The sequence below is a fragment of the Lissotriton vulgaris genome, chromosome 3_1 (assembly GCF_964263255.1).
Source record: "Lissotriton vulgaris chromosome 3_1, aLisVul1.2, whole genome shotgun sequence".
Classification (NCBI taxonomy): domain Eukaryota; kingdom Metazoa; phylum Chordata; class Amphibia; order Caudata; family Salamandridae; genus Lissotriton; species Lissotriton vulgaris.
Genome location: NC_141689.1, coordinates 1814957759 through 1814983743, shown reverse-complemented (window position 1 = coordinate 1814983743; position 25985 = coordinate 1814957759). Strand labels below are relative to the sequence as shown.

The 25985-nt window shown below is 44.4% G+C and overlaps 1 protein-coding gene across 4 annotated transcripts in view; it reads right to left on the bottom strand.

Annotated features, from left to right (window-relative positions):
* Window positions 1–18947: 18947 nt before the first annotated feature.
* Window positions 18948–25985, bottom strand: part of MMAA (metabolism of cobalamin associated A) — a 191192-nt gene continuing 184154 nt past the window's right edge. For all 4 annotated transcript variants that reach the window (XM_086962256.1, XM_086962258.1, XM_086962260.1 and 1 more), the window contains exon 7: window positions 18948–19472. In XM_086962256.1, coding sequence (XP_086818382.1) covers window positions 19185–19472 — 288 coding nt within the window. In that variant the 3' untranslated portion in view covers window positions 18948–19184. The remainder of the gene's footprint in view (window positions 19473–25985) is intronic.

Sequence of the window (25985 nt, the reverse complement as noted above, 5' to 3'; positions counted from 1 at the left end):
AGTTCTCCAACCCCAGCACCGGCAACAACAACATCACCCCTTCACAAGATCTCTGCGACTCCCTCGCCTCGTTCTTCCACAGCAAGATTGCCGACATCCACAACAGCTTCGGCACCCTACCGTCGAACCAACGCACCCCGCCACGACCCTCTGCACCTGGACCGTAGTGACCACCGAAGACACAGCCCGCACGATGAACACCATCCACTCCGTATCTCCGACTGACCCCTGCCCCCACCACGTCTTCAACAAGGCCGACTCAACCATCGCACCCCAACTCCGAGACATCATCAACACCTCCTTCGACACCGCCACCTTCCCGGAGAGCTGGAAGCACGCCGAGCTCAGCGCCCATCTGGAGAAACCAACAGCGGACCCCACCGACCTCGAAAACTTCCGCCCCATCTCACTCCTCCCGTTTCCTGCCAAAGTCACCGAGAAGATCGCCAACAGACAGCTTGCCGCCTTCCTCGAGACGAACGGATCCCTCGACCCCTTACAGTCTGGTTTCAGAGCCAACCACAGCACCGAGACCGCCCTCATCGCAGCCACCGACGACATCCAAACCCTTCTCGACAACGGGGAAACAGCAACACTCATCCTCCTGGACCTCTCCGCCGCGTTCGACACTGTCTGCCACCGCACCCTAGTCCAACGCCTCAGCAACACCGGCATCCAAGAGAAGGCATTGAAGTGGATCATCTCGTTCCTCGCTGGAAGAACAGAGAGTCCGCCTCCCCCCGTTTCATTCCGAGCCCACCGAAGTCATCTGCGGCATCCCGCAAGGATCATCACTCAGCCTCACCCTCTTCAACGTCTACATGAGACCTCTTGCAGCCATCGCACGCCAACACAACCTCAACATCATCTCCTACGCCGACGACACCCAACTGATCCTCTCCCTCACCAGAGACCCCGACACCGCCAGAACCAGCCTCCACGAAGGGATGAAAGACGTTGCCGAGTGGATGAAGAACAGCCGCTTGAAACTGAACTCAGACAAGACGGAAGTCCTCATCCTTGGACCATCTATCTCCGCCTGGGACGACTCCTGGTGGCCCCCAGCCCTGGGCACCGCCCCCAAGCCGACAGACCGCGCAAGCAACCTGGGCTTCATCCTGGACTCCTCCCTCTCGATGACCAGACAAGTCAACGCCGTCTAATCTTCTTGCTTTCACACCCTCCGCATGCTCCGCAAGATCTTCCGATGGATCCCGATCGAAACCAGGAAGACGGACCGAGGCCCTCGTCACCAGCCGGCTGGACTACGGCAACACCCTCTACACCGGAACCACAGCCAAGCTACAGAAAAGACTACAACGCATCCAGAACGCCTCAGCCCGACTCATCCTGGACATCCCTCGACGCAGCCACATCTCCAGCCACCTGAGGAACCTGCACTGGCTCCCCGTCAACAAGAGGATCACCTTCAGGCTCCTCACCCACGCACACAAGTCTCTCCACAACCTAGGCCCCAAGTACCTCAACGACCGCCTGACCTTCCACACGCCCACCCGCCAGCTACGGTCCGCCAGCCTCGCCCTCGCCGCCGTACCACGCATCCGAAGAGCCACCGCCGGAGGCAGATCCTTCTCCTACCTGGCGGCCAAGACATGGAACTCCCTCCCCATCCACCTTCGGCTGACCCAGGACCACCTCGCCTTCAGGAGACAACTCAAGACCTGGCTGTTCGAGTAGTAGCAGGCCCCTCCACCCAAGCGCCTTGAGACCCTTCCGGGTGAGTCGCGCGCTATACAAGTGTTTTGATTGATTGATATATATATATATATATATATATATATATATACACACACACATATATACACACACACATATATACACACACACATATACATATATATATATATATATACACACACAAACATATACCTCCACAACTTTTCCCAAGGGGGAAACAACGGGTCGCACAACCAACTGGAGTTAGAACAGCAATCTCCTTTTATTTTTCAAATAAACATAGCGCAAATAGCGCACTTGATCTACGCGTTTCGGTGTGTCGCCACCTTGCTCACGATCATCGGGTTTGCCCCACCCATGTACATTTATAACCATTCTTTTTCAAAATACTGTCACTTCCTGTCACATGTTATACTTAGGATTCTGGTCCTTGTAGTTTTACAAGTTGTTCGAAACAAAATACCAACTTATTAGTGCACCAAAACAAAATAATTTGCACTTAATATTACTGAACATCTTGCTAGTCCTTCATTCAACTTGTTAACCGCCTTCCAATAGGCTAATGTCTCTATTGTTGTTCTGCCTCCAAATAGGCACACTTTGCCATCTTGCTTTCAAATTAGTGTTCATTGTCCTTTACTAAGTTACATTTGTGCTGTTTATTTACAGGTGCACATATAATTCCTCCGATTGATTCAACCCATTTGGGTGCAGGGTCCTCAGGTTGATGATGAATCTCGATTCAGCTTGCCTTAGTTTTCTTTCTCGATCACCTTCCCGCTCACCTTTGGCGATCGTTTGTATGCCATAAAATCTCAGTTTTTGCCAATCACCCTGGTCTGATTGTTCCATATGTTTTGCTATGGCATTAGAGCGGTCCTTATGTATAGTTGCACGCATGTGCTGCAATATGCGATTTTTTAGTTCTACAGTCGTACTCCCCACATATTGCATTGGGCACGGGCACTCTACTACGTAAACAGTGAATGGGGTTTTGCATGTGATACACTGTCTGATTTGCCATTTCTTCTTATTTGCCAAAGTTATTTCCTTCGTTTGTTTGGCTATTTGGCACATTTTGCAGCCGTGGCATTTCACAAAACCTTTAGTTTTAAGCCAATCGTCCTGTCGTTTTTTCTGGAAATGGCTGTGTATCAAATGGTCCTTCAAGTTTTTTGCACGTCTGTATGTTATGGTTGGGTGAGTACCAACAATTTCCTTCACTGTAGTGTCCAACTGTAGTAGTTTCCAATTTTTTCTTAGAATCTTGAAAATTTTTTCACTTTCTTGGGAGAAATCCATAATCAGACGGATTTTGTCTGTTTCAGTGTCATCCTCTGGCCTTTTCCTTTTAAGGCACTCCTCTCTGGTTTTTGTGCTGGTTTTTATCAAACAGTTTTTCACTATTTTGGCTGGGTATTTCCGTTTTATAAATCTTTCCATCGTTTTTTTGCTGTTCTTGTCCCACTCAGCTTGTTCACTGCATATCCGCCGGACTCTCAAGAACTCTCCGTACGGTATGCTGTTCAGTAATGTTTTCTGGTGGAAGCTGGTGGCTTTTAATGTCGCATTAGTTGATGTTAGCTTTCTGTTGAGAGTGGTGTGTATCTGCTGGTTCTTGATGTAAATTTCGGTGTCCAGGAATATGATTCTATCTTTGCTCATGTTGTAAGTGAATTTCAGATTTTTCACACTGTTGTTCATTATTTGAAAATATTCCTGGAATTCTGCTTCGGTACCATCCCAAATGATCAACAAGTCGTCGATGAATCTCTTCCAACTTATAATTTTGTTCACTGATGTTTCATTGTTTGAATTCCAAGCTATTTCCTGCTCCCACCATCCCATTGTGAGACATGCGTATGATGGGCTACAGGAAAATCCCATTGCGGTGCCGTTTCGCATTTCTCCTCCAAATGTGAAGATGTTTTGTTCCAAACAAATTGTAATCATTTCCAGTAGCATCCGATTATGACTACTGAATTCCAAGTTTCTCTCCTTTAAGAACAAATGACATGCTTTCACATCCATCTCATTATCAATGTTGGTGTATAACCCAATTACATCCATGGATATCAACCAATAGGATTCTTGCCAAGGTGTGTCAAGTAGTGTTCGTAGTAGGTCACTCCTGTCCTGTATGTAGGAGTTTAGTTTGGCAACATAAGGCTTTTGGAAGTGATCGACATATTCCGCAACCGGTTCCAACAATGATCCCTTTGCGGATATTATCGGTCTTCCCGGGGGATTTTTTTGGTCCTTATGTATCTTAGGCAAGAAGTAAATAGTTGCCATTATTGGGTGTGATACAGTTAGAAATGTTCTCTCCATCTCATCGATTAATCCTTTTGTTGCCCATGCACTTATTTTCTCATCAATTTTTTTCTTTATATCCATCACTGGGTTTTGTTTCAATTTTTCATAATGCATGTTATTCCTTAATTGCCGATGAGCTTTTTCATGTATGCATTTCGGTCCATGATTATCACGTTTCCGCCCTTATCGACAACTTTTATTTCTATTTTTTCATCCTCTGACAAGTTTTTTAAAGCCAGTCTTTCCTCTTTTGTTAGATTGTCCTGACCATAATTCCATTTAAGATTATACAGATCCTGTATTACGGCTTCTTGAAACACATCCACTTTGTTTCCAGGAGTTAGTTGTGGGTAGAATTTGGATTTTGTTTTTTTTCCACTTAGTCCTGCCCCACACTGTGTTACGGCCTGTGATAGAGACACTTCTTCACTTGGGTCTTGAGTCATATTTATAAGAGTCAGAAAGCCATCTGCATCTTTTAGTTGTAAATTTTCCTCCGATGTTTCAGATTGAATGATATTTTTTTCTTTCAATGTCTTTTCCTTAAAAGATTTTGCTAATTTGATTTTCCTAATGTATAGGTATAGATCGATTCTCACCTGTGCAAGGTTCATGTGGCTTTTTGGACAAAAATGTATGCCTCTCTTTAGTAGGGCTGTTTCCGTCATAGTCAGCTGTCTGCTAGATAAATTTATTACTTGCAATTCGTCCGATGTTACTTCCGTCTCTGCCTCATGGTTCTTGTTTCCACTCCTGTTCTCTCTGTTCCACCACTTGCTCCTTTTTCCTCTTCTGTTACATTTCTTCCAGGCCATTGCCTTCCTCTTCCCCTTCCTCTCCGTGGCTGGAATTGTGGGGTCGGCCGATTCCGCTCCCAATATCGTTGTTGTAAAATGAGGCGCATGTCCCCTAAAAAAGGAACCCTTCTATTGGTGTCATTTTCCTTGCCAAGTGTTTGTTCATTTGATAGTGTGGAGGATGCCGAGCTTGACATACTTGACATGCTTGTCCAAGCCATTTGTTCTTTTAATCCGTCAAATTTTCTGGCAAAAGAAAATATGCGGCCTTCCGCATAATCATTTGTGTCTCTGATAAATTTTGAGTGTTTTCGGTCCATAACAGTTTCCTCATGTTTGTCTATTTCTGTTTCCAAATCTTCTTTGAAGTTTGTCATTTCAGATGTTAATTTGAGGGTGGCTATTTCTTTTTCCACTTCCTGCAACTCCTCTTTAAGTTTTTCCAGAGCTATTTCGATGTGTTTGATGAGGATTACAATTAATCCCAATGAGGATTGCAGTATGAACTCACCCCATTCCTCTAACAGTTCGTTGGATGCGTCGTTGTTGTTGGGCATAAGTAAGATCCTAAGTCCTCTAGGAACCATCTTTGCCTCTAAGTATTTTTTCAACGTGATAATCTCCCAAGATTTATTAATCTCTTTTCTGCTCAATTTCTCCCAATTTTTCAATTTACTTCTGGCATCACTTTTTCCTGAGGTTGATGCTGCACCCGTCTTCTCTTTTGGGTTGCTTTTGTCAAACAGCTCATTCACTCGTGCTGTACGTTTTGCTTCTCGTTTTTCCATAATTTCGCTATTTGATCACCTTCCCTTCTTTGTTTTGATCGTTTCCACTTTTTGAGCCTTGCTGTCGTGCCCCCTGTGTTAGCCGGTAATCCCAAAGTGACTATTTAGTAGTGCTTTTCTGCCGCTTATCCTTTGGAAACATTGCGGTTTTGCAACTAAGTTACTTGGTTTCCCGATGTCAAGCCGATTTTAGCTGTTTAAATTTGCATTCACAAGCATTCATTCAGTTCACACGCTTACCGGTTTCTTCAGCGTGTGTTCTGTTCTGCGTACCCCAATCAGATGTTGTTATCAATGTTCACTTCCTTGAGTGGGAATCTGTTTGTAATCCAAAATATCGGCGTTCACTGCTTCCCGAATTCAAATCACCTCCACAACGGTTCCTGCTCGGGATTTGTGCAGCGCTCGTGCATGTGCGTTGTCCTGCGGCTGAACCACGCCGCTTAATCTCTCCACAACTTTTCCCAAGGGGGAAACAACGGGCCGCACAACCAACGCACATGCACGAGCGCTGCACAAATCCCGAGCAGGAACCGTTCTAATTTCTAATTTAATTTCTAATTTAAAACATTTATAGAGCGCAACGTTCACCGTACGGTTTCTTGGCGCTAGTGAAGGGTCCGACAACTGAGGCAGGGTAAACCTGTCGTAGGGCAAGGAGGGGCCAGTTACACGGAGAAAGCCTGTTTAAAAAGGAACGTTTTTAGGTCTTTGCGGAAAGAAATATGAGTGGCAGAACGAAGGTGGTCGGGGAGGGAGTTCCAGAAGGTAGGAGCCAAGGTAGAGAAATTGGTTCCACCCCACTTTTTACGCTTGAAGCGTGGGATTTGAAGGAGAGACTTGGAAGAGGAACGAAGCTCTCTGGTGGGGACGTATTCGTTTATCAGCGAGGAAATGAAGGCGGGGGCAGTGCCTTGGCGGGCCTGGAAGACCATGCAACCGGTTTTAAAGAGGGAGCGTTCCTTAACAGGAAGCCAGTGGAGCTCCCTGAGGAGGGGTGTGGAGTGGTGGTAACGTGGGAGACCATAGACCAACCGGGCCGCCTGGTTCTGGACCATCTGAAGCCTCCGCAGGCTGTATGCCGGGATGCCGTTGTATAGGGCGTTGGCATAGTCCAGCCGCGATATCACCAGTGCGGCCATGATTAGCTTAAGTGCCTGGGGGGAGAAGAAGCGGGAGACGGTGCGGATGGTGCGGAGGGTGAGGAAGCAGGAGGAGACAACAGAACTGATTTGAGAGTGGAGGGTGAGTTGGTTGTTCATTTTGACACCCAGTGTTTTGACCGTGGTTGAAGGAGTGGGGGCGGGACCAAGAGAGGAGGGCCAGAAGAGAGAGTTCCAGGGACTGGAAGAACCACCGGTGAGAACCAACTCGGTTTTGTCCGGGTTCAATTTGAGATGGTTGTGGTTCATCCAGTCCCTGATGAAGATCATAGTAGACTGGAAGTTGGAGACAGAGAGGGGAGAAGAGGATAGGTCAAAGATGAGCTGGAGGTCATCCGCATAGTTGTACACGGTGACCTCCAGCTGCTGAAGTGCGAAGATGAGAGGAAAGATATAAAGGTTGAACAGTAAGGGGGAGAGAGAGGAGCCCTGGGGAACACCACAAGTGACAGGGAGTGAGGTGGTCGTGAAATCTCCTAGCCGAACCGCCTGAGAGCGGTCCCTCAGGAAGGAGGAAAGCCAGACCAGGGCTGATCCGTCAATTCCGGCCGCCTTGACACGGGACAGTAAGATGGTGTGGTCCACCGTGTCAAATGCGGCGGAGAGATCGAGGAGCACCAGCGCCTGGAATTTGTTGTGATCCATACCCTTCCTGAGGTTGTCTAGGACTGATACCACGACTGATTCGGTCGAGTGCCTGGGGCGGAAGCCGGCCTGGCGGGAAGCCAGACCCCCATTAGCCTCTACGTGGGCGCTGAGTACTGCGGTGACATGGCGCTCCAGTACCTTGCCCAAAAAGGGCAGCAGGGAAATGGGGCGATAGTTGGCGGAGATGGACGGGTCCGCGCCAGGCTTCTTTAGAATGGGTACTATGGTGGCTGATTTGAGCACAGGGGTCACTACTCCCTGCGTTAGGGAGCTATTGAGGAAAGTAATGGGGGGTTCAGGACAAGAGGAGTAGATTTGCTGCAGGATTCGTGCCGGACAGATGTCTGCCGGGGAACCTGATTTTACTTTGGGGAGTATCTCCAGGAATACTTCCTCCGTAAGGGGGGGAATGGAGGTAAGGTGGCAATGAACAGTGGGAGGGGAAGGATCGACAAAGGCCGACGAGGGGGGGGGGGGGGATGTTGGCCTTGATGGTTGCGATCTTATCCAAAAAGTAGGTGTTTAGTTGGTCGCATAGAGGTTGGGATGGAGGGATTTGGGGTGAGGCTCTGTCGGAGAAGGCTAGGTCATTCACTATACTGAAGATCTCCCTGGGTTTATTTTCGGCAGACGTTATTTTAGTTGAAAAATAGGTGGTTTTGGCGGCGAGGATGGCTGTTTTATATTCGGCAAGTGATGTGAGATAAGGAATATGCTACTTACCAGTATGCATCTGTTCTTGGCATAGAGGGCTGCAGAGTGGTACATTATGAATAGATCGCCATCTGGTGTTGGGCTCGGATGATTGCACTTTGTTTTTCTCTTGGAGAGTCTTTTGTATCTTGGTGACTCCTCCCTTGGTTGGTAGTGCGCATGGGCATCGGCTCCATCCTTAGATTGTTTTGCCATAGTAGGGTTAGATGGAGTAGTATAGTAGAATACAGATAAGAGTGCCCATGTAAGTGTATCTAAATAAGATAATGTTGGAACAGACACAGGTTTCCGGGGAGGCTGGGAGGGCATGTACCACTCTGCAGCCCTCTATGCCAAGAACAGATGCATACTGGTAAGTAGCATATTCCGTTCGAGGCATATGGGCTGCAGATGGTACATTATGAATAGACTATACAGCAGTTCTCTCCCTAGCGGTGGTCGCCCGTGTCTGTTGCAACTGTCTGAAACAATGTTTTTAATACTGCTTGTCCCACTCTAGCTTGTTGTGTTGTGTGCACGTCTACACAATAGTGTTTTGTGAAGGTGTGCGGTGTAACCCAGGTAGCCGCTTTGCATATGTCATCTAGTGGAATGTTTCCCAGAAATGCCATAGATGCTCCTAGTTTACGTGTAGAGTGAGCTCTAGGAGGAACAGTTAATGTTCTCTTTGCCTTTAAGTAGCATATTTGAATGCATTTTACAATCCATCTGGCAATGCCCGCTTTGGAGATGGGATTGCCTTTATGTGTGGGAGAAAACGCAACAAATAGCTGTTTTGTCTTTCTGAAAGTTTGTGTTCTTTCTATATAGTACAATATGGCCCTTCTAACATCCAGTGTATGTAGGGCTCTTTCAGCTACTGTTTGTGGTTTTGGAAAGAAAACCGGTAATTCCACTGACTGATTGATGTGGAATGCTGAAATAACCTTCGGTAAGAATTTTGGGTTTGTTCTAAGAACCACTTTATTTTGGTGTAGCTGCATAAATGGTTCTTGAATCGTAAAAGCCTGCAGTTCACTTACTCTTCTAAGTGACGTGATAGCTATGAGGAAGGCTACCTTCCATGTGAGGAATTGTATTTCACACCTATGCATAGGTTCAAATGGTGGCCCCATTAGTCTGGTAAGCACTATGTTGAGATTCCAGACTGGGGAAGGTGGTCTTCTTGGTGGAATGACTCTTTTGAGTCCTTCCATGAAAGCTTTAATTGCTGGTACTTTAAACAGTGACAGATGTTGCCTGTTTTGTAGGTACGCTGCTATGGCTGCGAGATGAACTCTGATAGAGGTATATGCTAGGTTACATTGCTGTAAGTGTAATAAATAGCAAATGATTTGTTTAGTGGATGCGTCCAGAGGGTTGATGTGCTTACTGTTACAGTGTATAGCAAACCTCTTCCATTTTGCTGCATAGCATGCTCTGGTGGTAGGACGTCTTGCTTGTTTAATGATTTCCATGCATTCTGGTGGTAAATCTAAATACCCAAACTCTATGACCTCAGGAGCCAGATCGCTAGGTTCAGTTGTTTGGGATCTGGGTGCATTATTTCTCCATGGTTCTGTGTAAGATGCATGGGTAATAACCTTAGCTTTTGATGTGGTACTTGTGAGAGTTGTAGCAGCGTGGTGAACCACGGCTGTCTTGCCCACGTGGGTGCCACTAGTATCATTGTCATTGAGTGTTGCTGCAGTTTCCGAACCAGTAATGGAATTAGTGGTAGAGGAGGGAACGCGTAAGCAAATTTGTTGGACCAATTTATCCACAGTGCATTGCCCTGGGACCTTTGGTGTGGGTACCTGGATGCGAATTCTTTGCATTTTGCGTTCTGATGATTGGCAAACAGATCTATCTCTGGTTGCCCCCATTTTTGGAAGAATGGCTGTAGTATTTGGTCGTGCAGCTCCCATCCGTGTACTTGTTCTGACTGTCTGCTTAGGATGTCTGCTATTTGATTTTGAACTCCTGGTAGGTGTTCCGCTAACAGGTAGATCTTTTGAGGAATGGCCCATCTCCATATGTCCTGTGCTAGTCTGGACAGTTGGAGAGAGTGTGTCCCCCCCTGTTTTTGAATATAATACATTGCAGTCATGTTGTCTGTTCTGATCAGGACTGCTTTGCCTGTTATTTGCATTTGGAAAGCTTTTAGTGCTAGAAATATTGCTAATAGTTCTAGGTAGTTGATGTGCAGTTTCTTTTGCTGCACACTCCACTTCCCCTGTACTGTGTATCTGTCCATATGCGCTCCCCATCCGGAGAGCGATGCGTCCGCTGTTATTATCACTTGTGGAATTGGCTCTAGGAACGACCGTCCCTTGGAAATGTTTTCTGTGTTCCACCACTTCAGAGAGCGATACGTCCGGTCGTTTACCAACACCAGATCTGTAATCTGACCTTGAGCCTGATTCCACTGTGTCGCTAGACACTCTTGTAGTGGGCGCATTTGTAGTCTGGCATGTGGTATTAGCAGTATGCAGGAGGACATCATGCCTAATAGTTGCATAAACACTCGTGCTGGTAGTGAGTGTTGTGGTTGAAATCTTTGTATTAACCCGACCATTGTCTGTACTCTGATTGGGTTGGGGTATGCTATTGCCTTTTCTGTGTCTACTGTAGCCCCCAGGTATTGCTGAATCTGGTTTGGTTGCAGGTGTGATTTTTTGTAGTTCACCGTGAACCCTAAGTGGTGCAGCAATTGAATTGTCTTCTGTGTGTTGTGAAGACATTCTTCCTTTGACTTGGCCTTTATTAGCCAATCGTCCAAGTATGGGAAGACATGTATTTGCTGTCTTCTTAGGTGTGCTGCCACCACAGCTAGGCATTTTGTGAAAACTCTCGGTGCTGTTGTGACACCGAACGGAAGGACTTTGAACTGATAGTGTTGTCCTTCTAACACAAACCTTAGGTATTTTCTGTGGGCTTTGTGAATTGGGATATGAAAGTAAGCGTCTTTTAGATCCAGTGTAGAAAGAAAGTCCCCTTTCTTCAGTAAAGGGAGTACTTGTTGGAGCGTGACCATGTGGAAGTGCTCCGAATTTATGTAAACATTGAGAGGTCTGAGGTCTAATATTGGTCTTAGGGACCCGTCCTTTTTGGGGATCAAGAAGTATAGAGAGTATACTCCTGTTCCTTGTTGATCTTTTGGGACCTTCTCTATTGCATGCTTTTGTAGAAGTGCTAGCACTTCTTCCCTTAACAATGTCAGATGATCTTGACTCATTGGACGCTGTTTGGGGGGGATGTTTGGTGGGGTAGCTGTGAGTTCTAGGCAATAACCATGTTGGATAATTTGTCTCACCCACTTGTCTGACGTGATGTTTTCCCAGACAGGTAGGAACTGTGATAGACGTCCCCCGACCGATGTTATGTGGTCTGGGGAGTTCTATGAAGTCACTGTTTTGGTGTTGAGGCGTTGCGGTTGTTATTATTTCCGCGGCCTCTTCCCTTATTGTTGTTACCTCTGTAACTGCCTCTTGAATTACCTCTGGGTAATGTTGGTGTGAAAGATGTGGATTGCTGATTCGTTCCTGTGTTTTTTGAGCCCCCTCTATAGGTGGATCTACGAAAGGAACCTCTGTGTGTTGGCTGTTGCAATGCTCCCATTGACTTAGCCGTTTCCGTATCTTTCTTCATCTTTTCTAATGTCTCGTCTGTGCTTGAACCAAACAATGTCTTCTGATCAAATGGTTTGTTCAGTAGGGCTGTTTGTACCTCTTGTTTGAATCCTGAGATTCTAAGCCATGCGTGCCTTCTTAGCATGACACTAGTGTTAATCGACCTTGCTGCAGTGTCTGCTGCGTCTAATGCACACTTAATGGAAGTATTGATTATTATTTTACCTTCCTGTATTAATTGGTCTGCCTTCTTCTGATGTTCTTTTGGGAGATGTGTGAGAAGTTTTTCTAACTCATCGTAATGTGCCCTGTCGTAACGTGCGAGTAGTGCTTGTGTATTGGCTATACGCCAGCTATTCGCTGCCTGTGATGCTACTCTTTTGCCTGATGCATCTATTAACTTCGACTCTTTATCTGGTGGAGGAGCCTCTCCTGTAGATAATGAGTTTGCTCTTTTACGAGCGTTTGAGACCACCAGCGAGTCTAGAGGTACATGTCCTCTAATAAATATTGGGTCCTTTGGAGCCGCTTTGTATTTTTTATCGATTCTTGGGTTTAACACCCTGGCTCTCACTGGGTTTTCGAATATTTCCTCTGTGTGAGTAAGAAGACCCTTCAACATAGGAAGAGTACCTGATGTTCTCTGTGCATTAGGTAGAGTCTCTAACAAGAAATCCTCTATTTGAGGTTCTGTATGCATATCTAGTTTGTGATATTTTGCTGCCCTATTATTGAGCTGCACAAAACCTGTGTTATCATCAGGTGGTGAAGGCTTTGAGGGATATAGCTCTGGGTCGTTGTCCTCATCTGACCCTACATCATAATTTTCCCATGGATCCTCCTCATCTGGGATAGTTTCGTCATCCCCTTGAGGTTCTCCCTCCCCTAGATCACTGTCTACATCTGACTGAGGTGTAGCTGGTCTTGGTGTGGAAGGTGTAGGAATATTTAGCCTATTGTGAGGAATAGGAGAAGAGGGTGTTACTCTAGGACGAGGAGAAGCAGGAGGAGTTATATTCGTCCCCATTGTTCTCTTTTTTGAAGGAAGAGGTTTATCTTCTGACTGTTCACTCTTTCTCTTCTTCGTGACCACTTTCCCAGTTTGTGGATCAATAAACAAGATCTTTTGTTTGGGATCTGTCTGTTGCTCCTGAATCGGTACCGAGGGTCCTGGTTCCGAGAGGTGCTTTTGCTTTCGATCGTCAGATCTTGTTGTTTTCGACACCGAATGTCTGCTCGATTCAGACTTTCTTGGTATCGAGTGTATCTTGGGCAATAAGTCATATTTATGTTTCGACATGGAATGTTTCGATACCGAGCTCTCCTTTGTATGTAGCCTCGGTGCCGAAGTCGATGTCGCCCTTTTCTCGGATCCGACATGGTGGGAGTCCGAGTGTTTCGGTTTCAGTTTCGGTTTCGTTGCCGGGCCCGAGGGCGGGGCGTCGGAAACTTTTTTCAGCGGTTTGACCGGGCCCGAGGGCGGGGTCGTTACCGCACGGGGTCGGTTTTTCGGTAAGGGGACGTCGTCACTCACGGTTTGTTGCTCGATGAGTTCTTCAACCTCCGACTGGTCCCCTTCCGACCCCGACTGGTCCTCTTCTTCCTCGATTTGTTCGTCTCCGAACAGCTCCGGGATCGCTTCCGCCTGCATTCTGGAAACCTTGTGTCTTCGAGCTCGACGATTTCTAATCGTTAGCTTGGAGGAGAATGCTGCGCAGGCTTCGCAGTCCCTGGATTCGTGTTCAGGCGATAGACAGAGGTTGCACACCTCGTGTAGGTCCTTGTGTGGGAACTTAGCACCACACGTTGGCCATTTTTTGAATGGAGTCCTTTCCATGGACTCCGGGCTTGACTGCGTCGAGAAAGGCCTCCTGTTCTTCGACGTAGATCCAAGTTTTTCTCTTCTATTTTGAATTTGTAACGCGTCGGAATGGAAATGAGCGCGTTCGATAACAATACCGTCGAATTGGAAAGGGAATACGCGCCGAAAATCACTTTCTTCTGAAGTTGATCTGGAGCGTCTCGATCTTCATCCGAACCCGATGGCGGAAAAAAACAATCTAAGGATGGAGCCGATGCCCATGCGCACTACCAACCAAGGGAGGAGTCACCAAGATACAAAAGACTCTCCAAGAGAAAAACAAAGTGCAATCATCCGAGCCCAACACCAGATGGCGATCTATTCATAATGTACCATCTGCAGCCCATATGCCTCGAACGGGGTTTTTAGTGAAGGGCAGTAATTTTTTCTCCAATGCCTCTCTGCCTGACGAACGGTCAGTTTTAGGTCTTTTAGGTGGTCATTGAACCACCTGTTGGAGTCCTTGGGTCGTCGGATGGAAATGCGACGAAGAGGAGCCACTGAGCCACAACCTCCAGTCAGCCAGACATTGATAGCCTTGGCTTGAGCGTCGGATGAAAGACCAGAGAGGGTCGGGATGGAGTTCCGAAGCAGGGTGGAGGTGATTTGAATTCGGGAAGCAGTGAACGCCGATATTTTGGATTACAAACAGATTCCCACTCAAGGAAGTGAACATTGATAACAACATCTGATTGGGGTACGCAGAACAGAACACACGCTGAAGAAACCGGTAAGCGTGTGAACTGAATGAATGCTTGTGAATGCAAATTTAAACAGCTAAAATCGGCTTGACATCGGGAAACCAAGTAACTTAGTTGCAAAACCGCAATGTTTCCAAAGGATAAGCGGCAGAAAAGCACTACTAAATAGTCACTTTGGGATTACCGGCTAACACAGGGGGCACGACAGCAAGGCTCAAAAAGTGGAAACGATCAAAACAAAGAAGGGAAGGTGATCAAATAGCGAAATTATGGAAAAACGAGAAGCAAAACGTACAGCACGAGTGAATGAGCTGTTTGACAAAAGCAACCCAAAAGAGAAGACGGGTGCAGCATCAACCTCAGGAAAAAGTGATGTCAGAAGTAAATTGAAAAATTGGGAGAAATTGAGCAGAAAAGAGATTAATAAATCTTGGGAGATTATCACGTTGAAAAAATACTTAGAGGCAAAGATGGTTCCTAGAGGACTTAGGATCTTACTTATGCCCAACAACAACGACGCATCCAACGAACTGTTAGAGGAATGGGGTGAGTTCATACTGCAATCCTCATTGGGATTAATTGTAATCCTCATCAAACACATCGAAATAGCTCTGGAAAAACTTAAAGAGGAGTTGCAGGAAGTGGAAAAAGAAATAGCCACCCTCAAATTAACATCTGAAATGACAAAATTCAAAGAAGATTTGGAAACAGAAATAGACAAACATGAGGAAACTGTTAGGGACCGAAAACACTCAAAATTTATCAGAGACACAAATGATTATGCGGAAGGCCGCATATTTTCTTTTGCCAGAAAATTTGACGGATTAAAAGAACAAATGTCTTGGACAAGCATGTCAAGTATGTCGAGCTCGGCATCCTCCACACTATCAAATGAACAAACACTTGGCAAGGAAAATGACACCAATAGAAGGGTTCCTTTTTTAGGGGACATGCGCCTCATTTTACAACAACGATATTGGGAGCGGAATCGGCCGACCCCACAATTCCAGCCATGGAGAGGAAGGGGAAGAGGAAGGCAATGGCCTGGAAGAAATGTAACAGAAGAGGAAAAAGGAGCAAGTGGTGGAACAGAGAGAACAGGAGTGGAAACTAGAACCATGAGGCAGAGACGGAAGTAACATCGGACGAATTGCAAGTAATAAATGTATCTAGCAGACAGCTGACAATGACGGAAACAGCCCTACTAAAGAGAGGCATAAATTTTTGTCCAAAAAGCCACATGAACCTTGCACAGGTGAGAATCGATCTATACCTATACATTAGGAAAATCAAATTAGCAAAAGCTTTTAAGGAAAAGACATTGAAAGAAAAAAATATCATTCAATCTGAAACATCGGAGGAAAATTTACAACTTAAAGATGCAGATGGCTTTCTGACTCTTATAAATATGACTCAAGACCCAAGTGAAGAAGTGTCTCTATCACAGGCCGTAACACAGTGTGGGGCAGGACTAAGTGGAAAAAAAACAAAATCCAAATTCTACCCACAACTAACTCCTGGAAACAAAGTGGATTTGTTTCAAGAAGCCGTAATACAGGATCTGTATAATCTTAAATGGAATTATGGTCAGGACAATCTAACAAAAGAGGAAAGACTGGCTTTAAAAAACTTGTCAGAGGATGAAAAAATAGAAATAAAAGTTGCCGATAAGGGCGGAAACGTGATAATCATGGACCGAAATGCATACATGAAAGAAGCTCATCGGCAATTAAGGAATAACATGCATTATGAAAAATTGAAACAAAACCCAGTGATGGATATAAAGAAAAAAATTGATGAGAAAATAAGTGCATGGACAACAAAAAGATTAATCGATGAGATGGAGAGAAAATTTCTAACTGTATCACACCCAATAATGGCAACTATTTACTTCTTGCCTAAGATACATAAGGACCAAAAAAATCCCCCGGGAAGACAGATAATATCCGCAAAGGGATCATTGTTGGAACAGTTTGCGGAATATGTCGATCACTTCCTAAAGCCTTATGTTGCCAAACTAAACTCCTACATACAGGACACGAGTGACCTACTACGAACACTACTTGACACACCTTGGCAAGAATCCTATTGGTTGATATCCATGGATGTAATTGGGTTATACACCAACATTGATAATGAGATGGGTGTGAAAGCATGTAATTTTTTCTTAAAGGAGAGAAACTTGGAATTCAGTAGTCATAATCGGATGCTACTGGAAATGATTACAATTTGTTTGGAACAAAACATCTTCACATTTGGAGGAGAAATCTTCAAACAGCGAAACGGCACCGCAATGGGATTTTCCTTTAGCCCATCATACGCATGTCTCACAATGGGATGGTGGGAGCAGGAAATAGCTTGGAATTCAAACATGGAAACATCAGTGAACAAAATTATAAGTTGGAAGAGATTCATCGACGACTTGTTGAACATTTGGGATGGTACCGAAGCAGAATTCCAGGAATATTTTCAAATAATGAACAACAGTGTGAAAAATCTGAAATTCACTTACAACATGAGCAAAGATAGAATCATATTCCTGGACACCGAAATTTACATCAAGAACCAGCAGATACACACCACTCTCAACAGAAAGCTAACATCAACTAATGCGACATTAGAAGCCACCAGCTTCCACCAGAAAACATTACTGAACAGCATACCGTACGGAGAGTTCTTGAGAGTCCGGCGGATATGCAGTGAACAAGCTGAGTGGGATAAGAACAGCAAAAAAACGATGGAAAGATTTATAAAACGGAAATACCCAGCCAAAATAGTGAAAACTGTTTGATAAAAACCAGCACAAAAACCAGAAAGGAGTGCCTTAAAAGGAAAAGGCTAGAGGATGACACTGAAACAGACAAAATCCGTCTGATTATGGATTTCTCCCAAGAAAGTGAAAAAATTTCCAAGATTCTAAGAAAAAATTGGAAACTACTACAGTTGGACACTACAGTGAAGGAAATTGTTGGTACTCACCCAACCATAACATACAGACGTGCAAAAAACTTGAAGGACCATTTGATACACAGCCATTTCCAGAAAAAACGACAGGACGATTGGCTTAAAACTAAAGGTTTTGTGAAATGCCACGGCTGCAAAATGTGCCAAATAGCCAAACAAACGAAGGAAATAACTTTGGCAAATAAGAAGAAATGGCAAATCAGACAGTGTATCACATGCAAAACCCCATTCACTGTTTACGTAGTAGAGTGCCCGTGCCCAATGCAATATGTGGGGAGTACGACTGTAGAACTAAAAAATCGCATATTGCAGCACATGCGTGCAACTATACATAAGGACCGCTCTAATGCCATAGCAAAACATATGGAACAATCAGACCAGGGTGATTGGCAAAAACTGAGATTTTATGGCATACAAACGATCTCCAAAGGTGAGCGGGGAGGTGATCGAGAAAGAAAACTAAGGCAAGCTGAATCGAGATTCATCATCAACCTGAGGACCCTGCACCCAAATGGGTTGAATCAATCGGAGGAATTATATGTACACCTGTAAATAAACAGCACAAATGTAACTTAGTAAAGGACAATGAACACTAATTTGAAAGCAAGATGGCAAAGTGTGCCTATTTGGAAGCAGAACAACAATAGAGACATTAGCCTATTGGAAGGCGGTTAACAAGTGGAATGAAGGACTAGCAAGATGTTTAGTAATATTAACACCTTGGCTGCTAGAGGTTTTCCCCTCCTGTGCTGCAAAGTAAGATTTACCATTGTTCATGACGAGCTCAGCTCGTCATAAGCACATCTCCACTGTGCCTCATGACGAGCTGAGCTCGTCATGAGCAGGGAAGGGGTTAAGTGCAAATTATTTCGTTTTGGTGCACTAATAAGTTGGTATTTTGTTTCGAACAACTTGTAAAACTACAAGGACCAGAATCCTAAGTATAACATGTGACAGGAAGTGACAGTATTTTGAAAAAGAATGGTTATAAATGTACATGGGTGGGGCAAACCCGATGATCGTGAGCAAGGTGGCGACACACCGAAACGCTTAGATCAAGTTCGCTATTTGCCCTATGTTTATTTGAAAAATAAAAGAAGATTGCTGTTATAACTCCAGTTGGTTGTGCGACCCGTTGTTTCCCCCTTGGGAAAAGTTGTGGAGAGATTAAGCGGCGTGGTTCAGCCGCAGGACAACGCACATGCACGAGCGCTGCACAAATCCCGAGCAGGAAGCGGTGTGGAGGTGATATATATATATACACACACATATATATACACACATATACACACACATATATATATATACACACACATATATATACACGTATATATATACACACATATATATATATACACACATATATATATATATACACACATATATATACACATACACATATATACACACATACATATATACACACATACATATATATATATATATATATACATATATACATACATATACATATATACATAGAGATTTCTCTAACGATACTGAAAGACAAGCCAGCTCCATGTACCATTCAACAGCCACCATGCTCCTCAGACAGGGGGAGGGGGCGGCCGGGAGGCAGAAGTCAACCCTCTATAATGAGGGTAAGTACACTTTGAGTGTACTCTTAATGCAGAAGAGATGATTAGCCAAAATGCAGAAGAAATGTGAAGATGACAGGTCAGGGAATTTCATCGTTAAGACTATAAAATATTTATTTGGCACATAAAATGATGATCCATAGTTAAGAAACTACAAATAGTAACATCCAGAAACAGAGATGTTGGTGTCAGAGGACATGAAGACTGTACACAATTAGGAGTTGCAACAAATTTAATTAAATATGCTTTCTACTCACATACCTACAGAACGGAAATCTGCCTGAATAATTCCTGATTGTTTAATACATTTTGGAAATAAAATGTTTTATGTCCTGTCTGAATATGCCTTGAGCAACAGGTCCGCTGCCCGTCCAGGAGATAAGACACCACGAAGAACATCCTTTTCCAAGATCGGAATCTGGCCACAAACCGATGGATGGCTTTTGAAATTTTCCAGAATGTTATCCTGTATTTGGTTCCACATCCACACAGTCTGCTGTCCACTCCGCTTTCTGTAAAGCTCACTACTGCCAAGCATGACTTCATAGAATTCGGTCATCTTTTTCCACATTTCGGATATCCCTTCTCCATTTTTGGCAGAGATGCGCATTACCTATTAGGATAAAGAAATACGTTTTTTTAAAGCAGGGCAACAACAATCATCTCGATAAAATGGAGTGAGGAGTCAGAAAGGAAGCTGCAGCCAAAATTAAATTAAGACTTTTGGGACATAGACTAGAGTTGGGTGGTAGGTGAAAGTCCTCAACTCACCTTCTCTCGAAATCAGAGGATTTTGACATTACTGCCAGTGTGTAAGTTGAGACAGTGAATGCAAGTGGGACCCACAAGCACTCGTTTATGGGGGCCTGAATTAATTTTTCCTCACCAGACATTGATCCAGCGGTAAGACAATGTAAATCACACAAGGGGCAAAGAAGAAAAAAGAGAAAGGTGGAAAAACTGACAAAAGGAGAAAACGGGAACCTATAAGAGCAAGATAAAGGGGCACAGAGTGTCTACTGGTAGAATAAACGGGCATGAGGTGGAATCAAAACTACACAGCCTTGGTATTCACCTCCCTGACGTTCAATAGCACCAGCCTTGGGCTTCTGAGCAAGTCTTTGGGCACTGGCACTTATTCTTTTACAAATTAAACGCTGATTAACATCCAACAATAAATAAGCCCTCGACTATTTTTTTGCATACAAAACACTAGTTCTAAACAAAGAAACGCCCCTCTTTATTTTGTTCTTTTTTTTCTTTTAGAAGGAGCTCAAAATGTATCTCAACTTTTAGAAGTAATCTAAATTACAAAAAAGTCAAGTGATCTTCTAATCAGTTAGTTGCTACGCATTGGTAAAGCAAAATAGGGTGGGTGGATATTTAAACCACAAGGGTGCTAACCAGTGATGTGCCATTAGTGGATCTGTACTATTGTTTTGTCTAAGACCTACTATATCAATGTATCTTCATGGACGTTTTGGAAGGTAAGTTAACATAACAAATATAAGCAAAGACATATTATGATGATGGTATTAGTCAATGCAGCTCAAAATAAGGCACATGCTTTGCAAGCCAAAGACTGCATTAAATGATGTAAATGCTATCTAAGAAGTATATGTTCTAGCCATTGTATGGATTAATATCACTTTTGGAAGTCTGTCAACTTAGCATGTGGTTAAATTGCAGACAAAGTCTAATTCGGCATGCATTAACATTTTACAGGTATTGTTTTCTACTTTTCTTCTTGGTTAGGTGTCTACGTCATAGATGGCGGTCTCATATTTCTTAAGCTATTGGTGTCATAATTTGGTATATAGGTATTAAGATTTAAAAACTTTGCCAATTCCTCCCACATCGTCTAGGCTGGGAGACATGCAGTTAGACGTGGTTTCCCCTGACTTTACGCCTCTACCTCTTGTATTTTTGATGCTGAGCTGGATTTTGTTTTTGCTGGCTCAGATGCTTTGTATATTTTAGGGACAACAAGTGAACCCAAAGGAGTCAGCAAGGAACCTTGGGAGTCAATACTATTAAGGCAACAGTGGTCCCTTACAAGCATGAGGATATAGTCAATAAATATAGACAAATTAGTTTCTATATTGAAGATGACATGCCCAGCCAGGCAGAGGTCTAATATTTACTTTTCAAGCTATGTAAAACACAATTCACAAACAATATACAAGGCGGGGCACAAGCCTGTACCCAGCTTAACGTACAGTTTAGACATAAGGGAAGAAGGACATGTGAAGAGAACAAACAAAACAAAGGGGCTTTTAGGCAAAAGCTTAGCGTTCTGTTAACCTGTTAATTGCACAGTTTCAATTATAAAACAGAATACGGGCACATTTACACTTTTAAAGGACATATAGGTTTTAGGCATTTGTATAAGGTGCAGATATTTGTTGACGGTGTTTCGATCCGTTTAGAACATTACACGGATCATCATCAGGACATGTAATAAATGCCTAATAATTAAAAGCCTCATTTGCTTAAGGGAAGGAAAATACAAGAGAGCAGTATTTAGGGAAAAAAACGTCTCAAACAGAGGCAATTAAGACTACACACTCGAGGGGCATGCACTCTGTGAGGTGAGGCAAGGATTAAGACGTAGCTGGTACGAAGTGCTCAGTATGGTACATAATCCAGAATTAATTACAGAGGACCAGCGTGAAATCGCAAGTGAAGAACGTGAGAGTAACTTTTGGGGCACATGCAAGTTAAAACATACGTAATACTGGCATACGTTGACCTCGTTGCAAGAGTCATGTAGTACAAGGCGAGTAACAGCATGTAGTGAGGGGAAATAAGGCTCAGATGCTTTAGGCACTTTGTCACTGCTGATCAGTGTCGATGTGCAAGTGCTCCCTGTGTGAATTGTTTTTACAATTGGTTCTCCCCGATTGGCATATTTGATTTACTGGTAAGTCCATAGTAAAGTGCAATGAAGTGTGCCAGGGCCTTTAAATCAAATGCTACTAGTGGACCTGCAGCACTGATTGTGCCAACCACATGATGGGTCCTGTGCTCACTAAGCCACAGGAGTCACTGGAGTCAAGCTATCCTGGCTGAAGATGGCTGATAGCCAGAAACCGGTCCTAGGATGCTTGATTCCGGTCCAGGGAAGATATGGCTTGGCAGTTCGGGCTGGACTGTTCCCATGAGGCACAGGGTCAAGACTGATTTGCATGTGGCCATCTCTGAACTGGGGTGGCTTGGTGAGCAAAATAACGATGGATTAAACTCAGATCTGTGACTGGGGGTGAATGTTTTGCCATTGTGCAACATTCCGTCCATCATCTTGTGTGTTTTGCTGTACACCCTATGTGGGAAGAGTATGCCGAGACGTGGGTCCCGTGCTCACTAAGCCACTGGAGTCAAGCTATCCTGGCTGAAGACGGCTGATAGCCAGAAACCGGTCCTAGGATGCTTGATTCCGGTCCAGGGAAGATATGGCTTGGCAGTTCGGGCTGGACTGTTCCCATGAGGCACAGGGTCAAGACTGATTTGCCTGTGGCCACCCCTGAACTGCGGTGGCTTGGTGAGCAAAATAACGATGGATTAAACCCAGATCTGTGACTGGGGGGAATGTTTTGCCATTGTGCAACATTCTGTCCATCATCTTGTGTGTTTTGCTGTTCACCCTATGTGGGAAGGGTATGCCCAGATGTGGGTCCCGTGCTCACTAAGCCACTGGAGTCAAGCTATCCTGGCTGAAGACGGCTGATAGCCAGAACCGGTCATAGGATGCTTGATTCCGGTACAGGGAAGATATGGCTTGGCAGTTCGGGCTAGACTGTTCCCATGAGACACAGGGTCAAGACTGATTTGCATGTGGTCATACCTGAACTGGGGTGGCTTGGTGAGCAAAATACTGATGGATTAAACCCATATCTGTTACTGGGGGTGAATGTTTGCCATTGTGCAACATTCCGTCCATCATCTTGTGTGTTTTACTTTTAGAAAGTAGGCATTTCCTTGTTTAACCATTCAGTGTGCCTCCGCCTTTTTATGTACCGACTGTCTGGTTTTGGTGTGACAGGGGCTGGGGATTTGCATTCACTGCAGACAGCCACTGTGGGGGGTTGAGTAGTGCCTGGCCCTTCCTGGATGACTCAGAGCAGAGCTGATGGGGCTTAGCTGAATTTAGAGTAGTGGGAGGAGATTTCTTTGCATCTGAATATGGTCTGTCTCCCTTACACAATGCTGTCTCCACCCCCTGTGGTCATACTGCACCAGTGAGGCCAGAACTGGTTTGGACTGGGCTCAGAGACCCTTCCACAATGAGAACAAATACATTTTGGGGTATAAGTATTACACCTGAAACCATCGAACTTTAGACTACTTCTGGAATCAAGAGGAACCTCTGTCAAGGAGAAAAGCTAAATACTGTGAGGAGGAGTACTGCCCTGTTGCTGTATGCTGTGTGGGTTTGGCCTGCAGTTGCTGTTTCCGCCAAGGAGAGGACAAAGACTGGAACTTTGCATGAGCCTGCTTGAAGAAGATCTCCAAGGGCCTGTGTGTGCAGGCCTGCTGTTCTGAAGTCTCAGGTCCACAAAGACTTCACCCCCAGTTCCCCTGAACTATGCTGCTGAGAGATTTGACCTGCCGGGAGGTGCCTGTTCCAGTTCTGGGCCATTGGATGTTGTATTTGCTGCTGGGAGCTGGAAGAAACCTGACGAACTACAAAAAACAACGCTTCGCTCTTCTTCAGGCAGTTTTCCAGATGCAGCACTGCGATGCGAGAAGAATCTCCACGCATCGCTGGGCAAAACAGACGGAGCCGGTCGGCGCTGCAAGACACATCGAGGGATCGCAGCTGAAGAAACAGGACGAGTTGTCCATACAAGTGAAAGTGCTTTGCCCCGGAGATTGCTAATTTAGTAATGGACGCATTTGAGAGGAACTTTATTTTTCACGAGGCTACACCTTTTAAAACACAGATTGTTCAATGGAGTCGATTTATCGACAACATCTTTCTGATATGGGCAGGGACTGAAGAACAATTATTGGTTTTTCACAATTGGCTTAACGCCCGCTCAGCTGACTTGAAATTTTCTATTACCTATGGTAATTCAAAAATCTATTTTTTAGACCTTTGTGTTATTCATAAGGAGGGGAGACTAGAAGTATGTCTTTACACTAAGCCTACAGACCGCAATACCTTATTACATTTCACCAGTGGACATCCCAGGACCCTCAAAGAGAATTTGCTGTCTATGCAATTTTTGAGCATCCAACGCAATTGTACAAATAGAATCGATTTTGAAAACGCTGAAAAACTTCAATTTAAGCTATGCAACAGAGGGTACCCAAGGAAACTGGTTAGAGCTGCGCTTAATAGAGCATGGTTCACGCCACGTGAAACTCTACTTTCCCCAAAGGAAAAACAGGTAACGGATAGGATAACATTAGTCTTGACTTATAATCCTAAAGCGAATAAAGTCAAACAGATTATCTTTAGGACTTGGAGGTTAATCCAACAGTTTGATATTCCAAAGCCCTTGTTTGCATTTCGCAAAGGTAAAAATATCCGACAATACCTGGTGAAAGCGACACGGTCCACCCCTCGAAAGGTAACCTGAGAAACATGTTAGGTCTACCATCAGTAGTAGAACATTTTAAATGTAATGGCTGTGCGGTCTTTGTATATACGACCAATTCTAAATTTGTGGTGTTGAATGGCAAGACATACTCAAACAAGTGTTTCCAATTGCAACACTAAAAATGTTGTATACTCTCTCACATGTCCTTGTGATAAAGTATATATAGGACAAACAACACAAAATGTTAAGATGAGAATAATGCAACACCAGTCCAGAATCAGGTGCAAAACACTGGGAGCTCCCTTGGTCCAGCACTTTTGTGAATGTAATCATAATGAAAATGACATCAGGTGGTCGGTACTCTTGGTGGTGAAACCCCAAAATAAAGAGACTCTACAGACGACCTTAAACAAACTTGAGGCACGGATGATTGAAAAATATAGAACTGTAAGATTAGGTTTGAATGATTGTGATGAAATATGGGCACTAATAGGATCTTGAGAAGCGAGGTGACTCCTCTGCAAGATCAAAATGGTTGCTTCATTCTGTATGTAAATATGTAGAATCCTGGATAACTCAGCGTGACTATTCTCCCTATAAAATGTTTTGGTTTATGTTTTTAAGAAAATGTTTTGGTATAAACACTGGACTGAATGATAGAAATGTTTGTCTTGTTGTTTCAGTCCTCATATATATTTCTTGAGGATTGAGGTTGATGTACACTGTAATAATTGTCACATAGATTGTATGTCGACCTCTGTGCCTACCTGGAACCCCTACGTCTTTTTGTCACCGGTACATGTGATGATTGTTGATTAAGCCCCTGTGAGTTTTCTTGATTAACACGTGCACCCCACCGGTTTAATAAACAGGATCTGCCTTTTGATTTTTTCTTCCTCTTTTTACTTTGATTTTGGTTTGGGGGCTTGTTCGCATATTTACTATTAATTTGTATTATTTATTCTTGTACTGTTTTTGTAGGCCCTACGAGGAAAACATTGTGTGCCATTGGAGTGGTTGCAGGTTTGTTTAGCTACAGTGATGGAGCCGAGTAGAACATTCAGGCCCTATGGAGTGAGTCCTATTTCTAGCGCTGTGCTTCGCTAGAGGTAGAATTTTTCCCTTCCAGCTTGGTAGGTCTAGTCCGCTGTCTATCTCGACAGTCGGACGTATGCCCGTCCGTATCACATGGGACGTGGTGATTTCAATTTAATGGAGTTTGCCATGGCTTCGGGCGCTTGCGAGCTACTATGAAAGTAGGATATCTGGCGGAGTGATTTGTTCGCGTTCCGAAATTAAAGAAGGTGAGTAAGAGAATTCAGTGTGATTTTTGCCTTCGGGTCTCATGCGAGGGAGAGGAGAGCACCGTATCCGGCCTGCGAAGTCGAGGGGTCCTGCTGTCTTTTACCCACCGGGGAGGACGACCGTTCTTTCCTAGGCTGCCTAACTTGCTATGCCGCCTTGAATCCAAGCTTCCAGCTGTCTGTCGTCCCCTGTAGATTCGTGCCGTCATTCAGTTTACTGCAAACAAAACAGGTGATGGACCGAATGTGGATCAATGTCACACATTCACCCCAGTC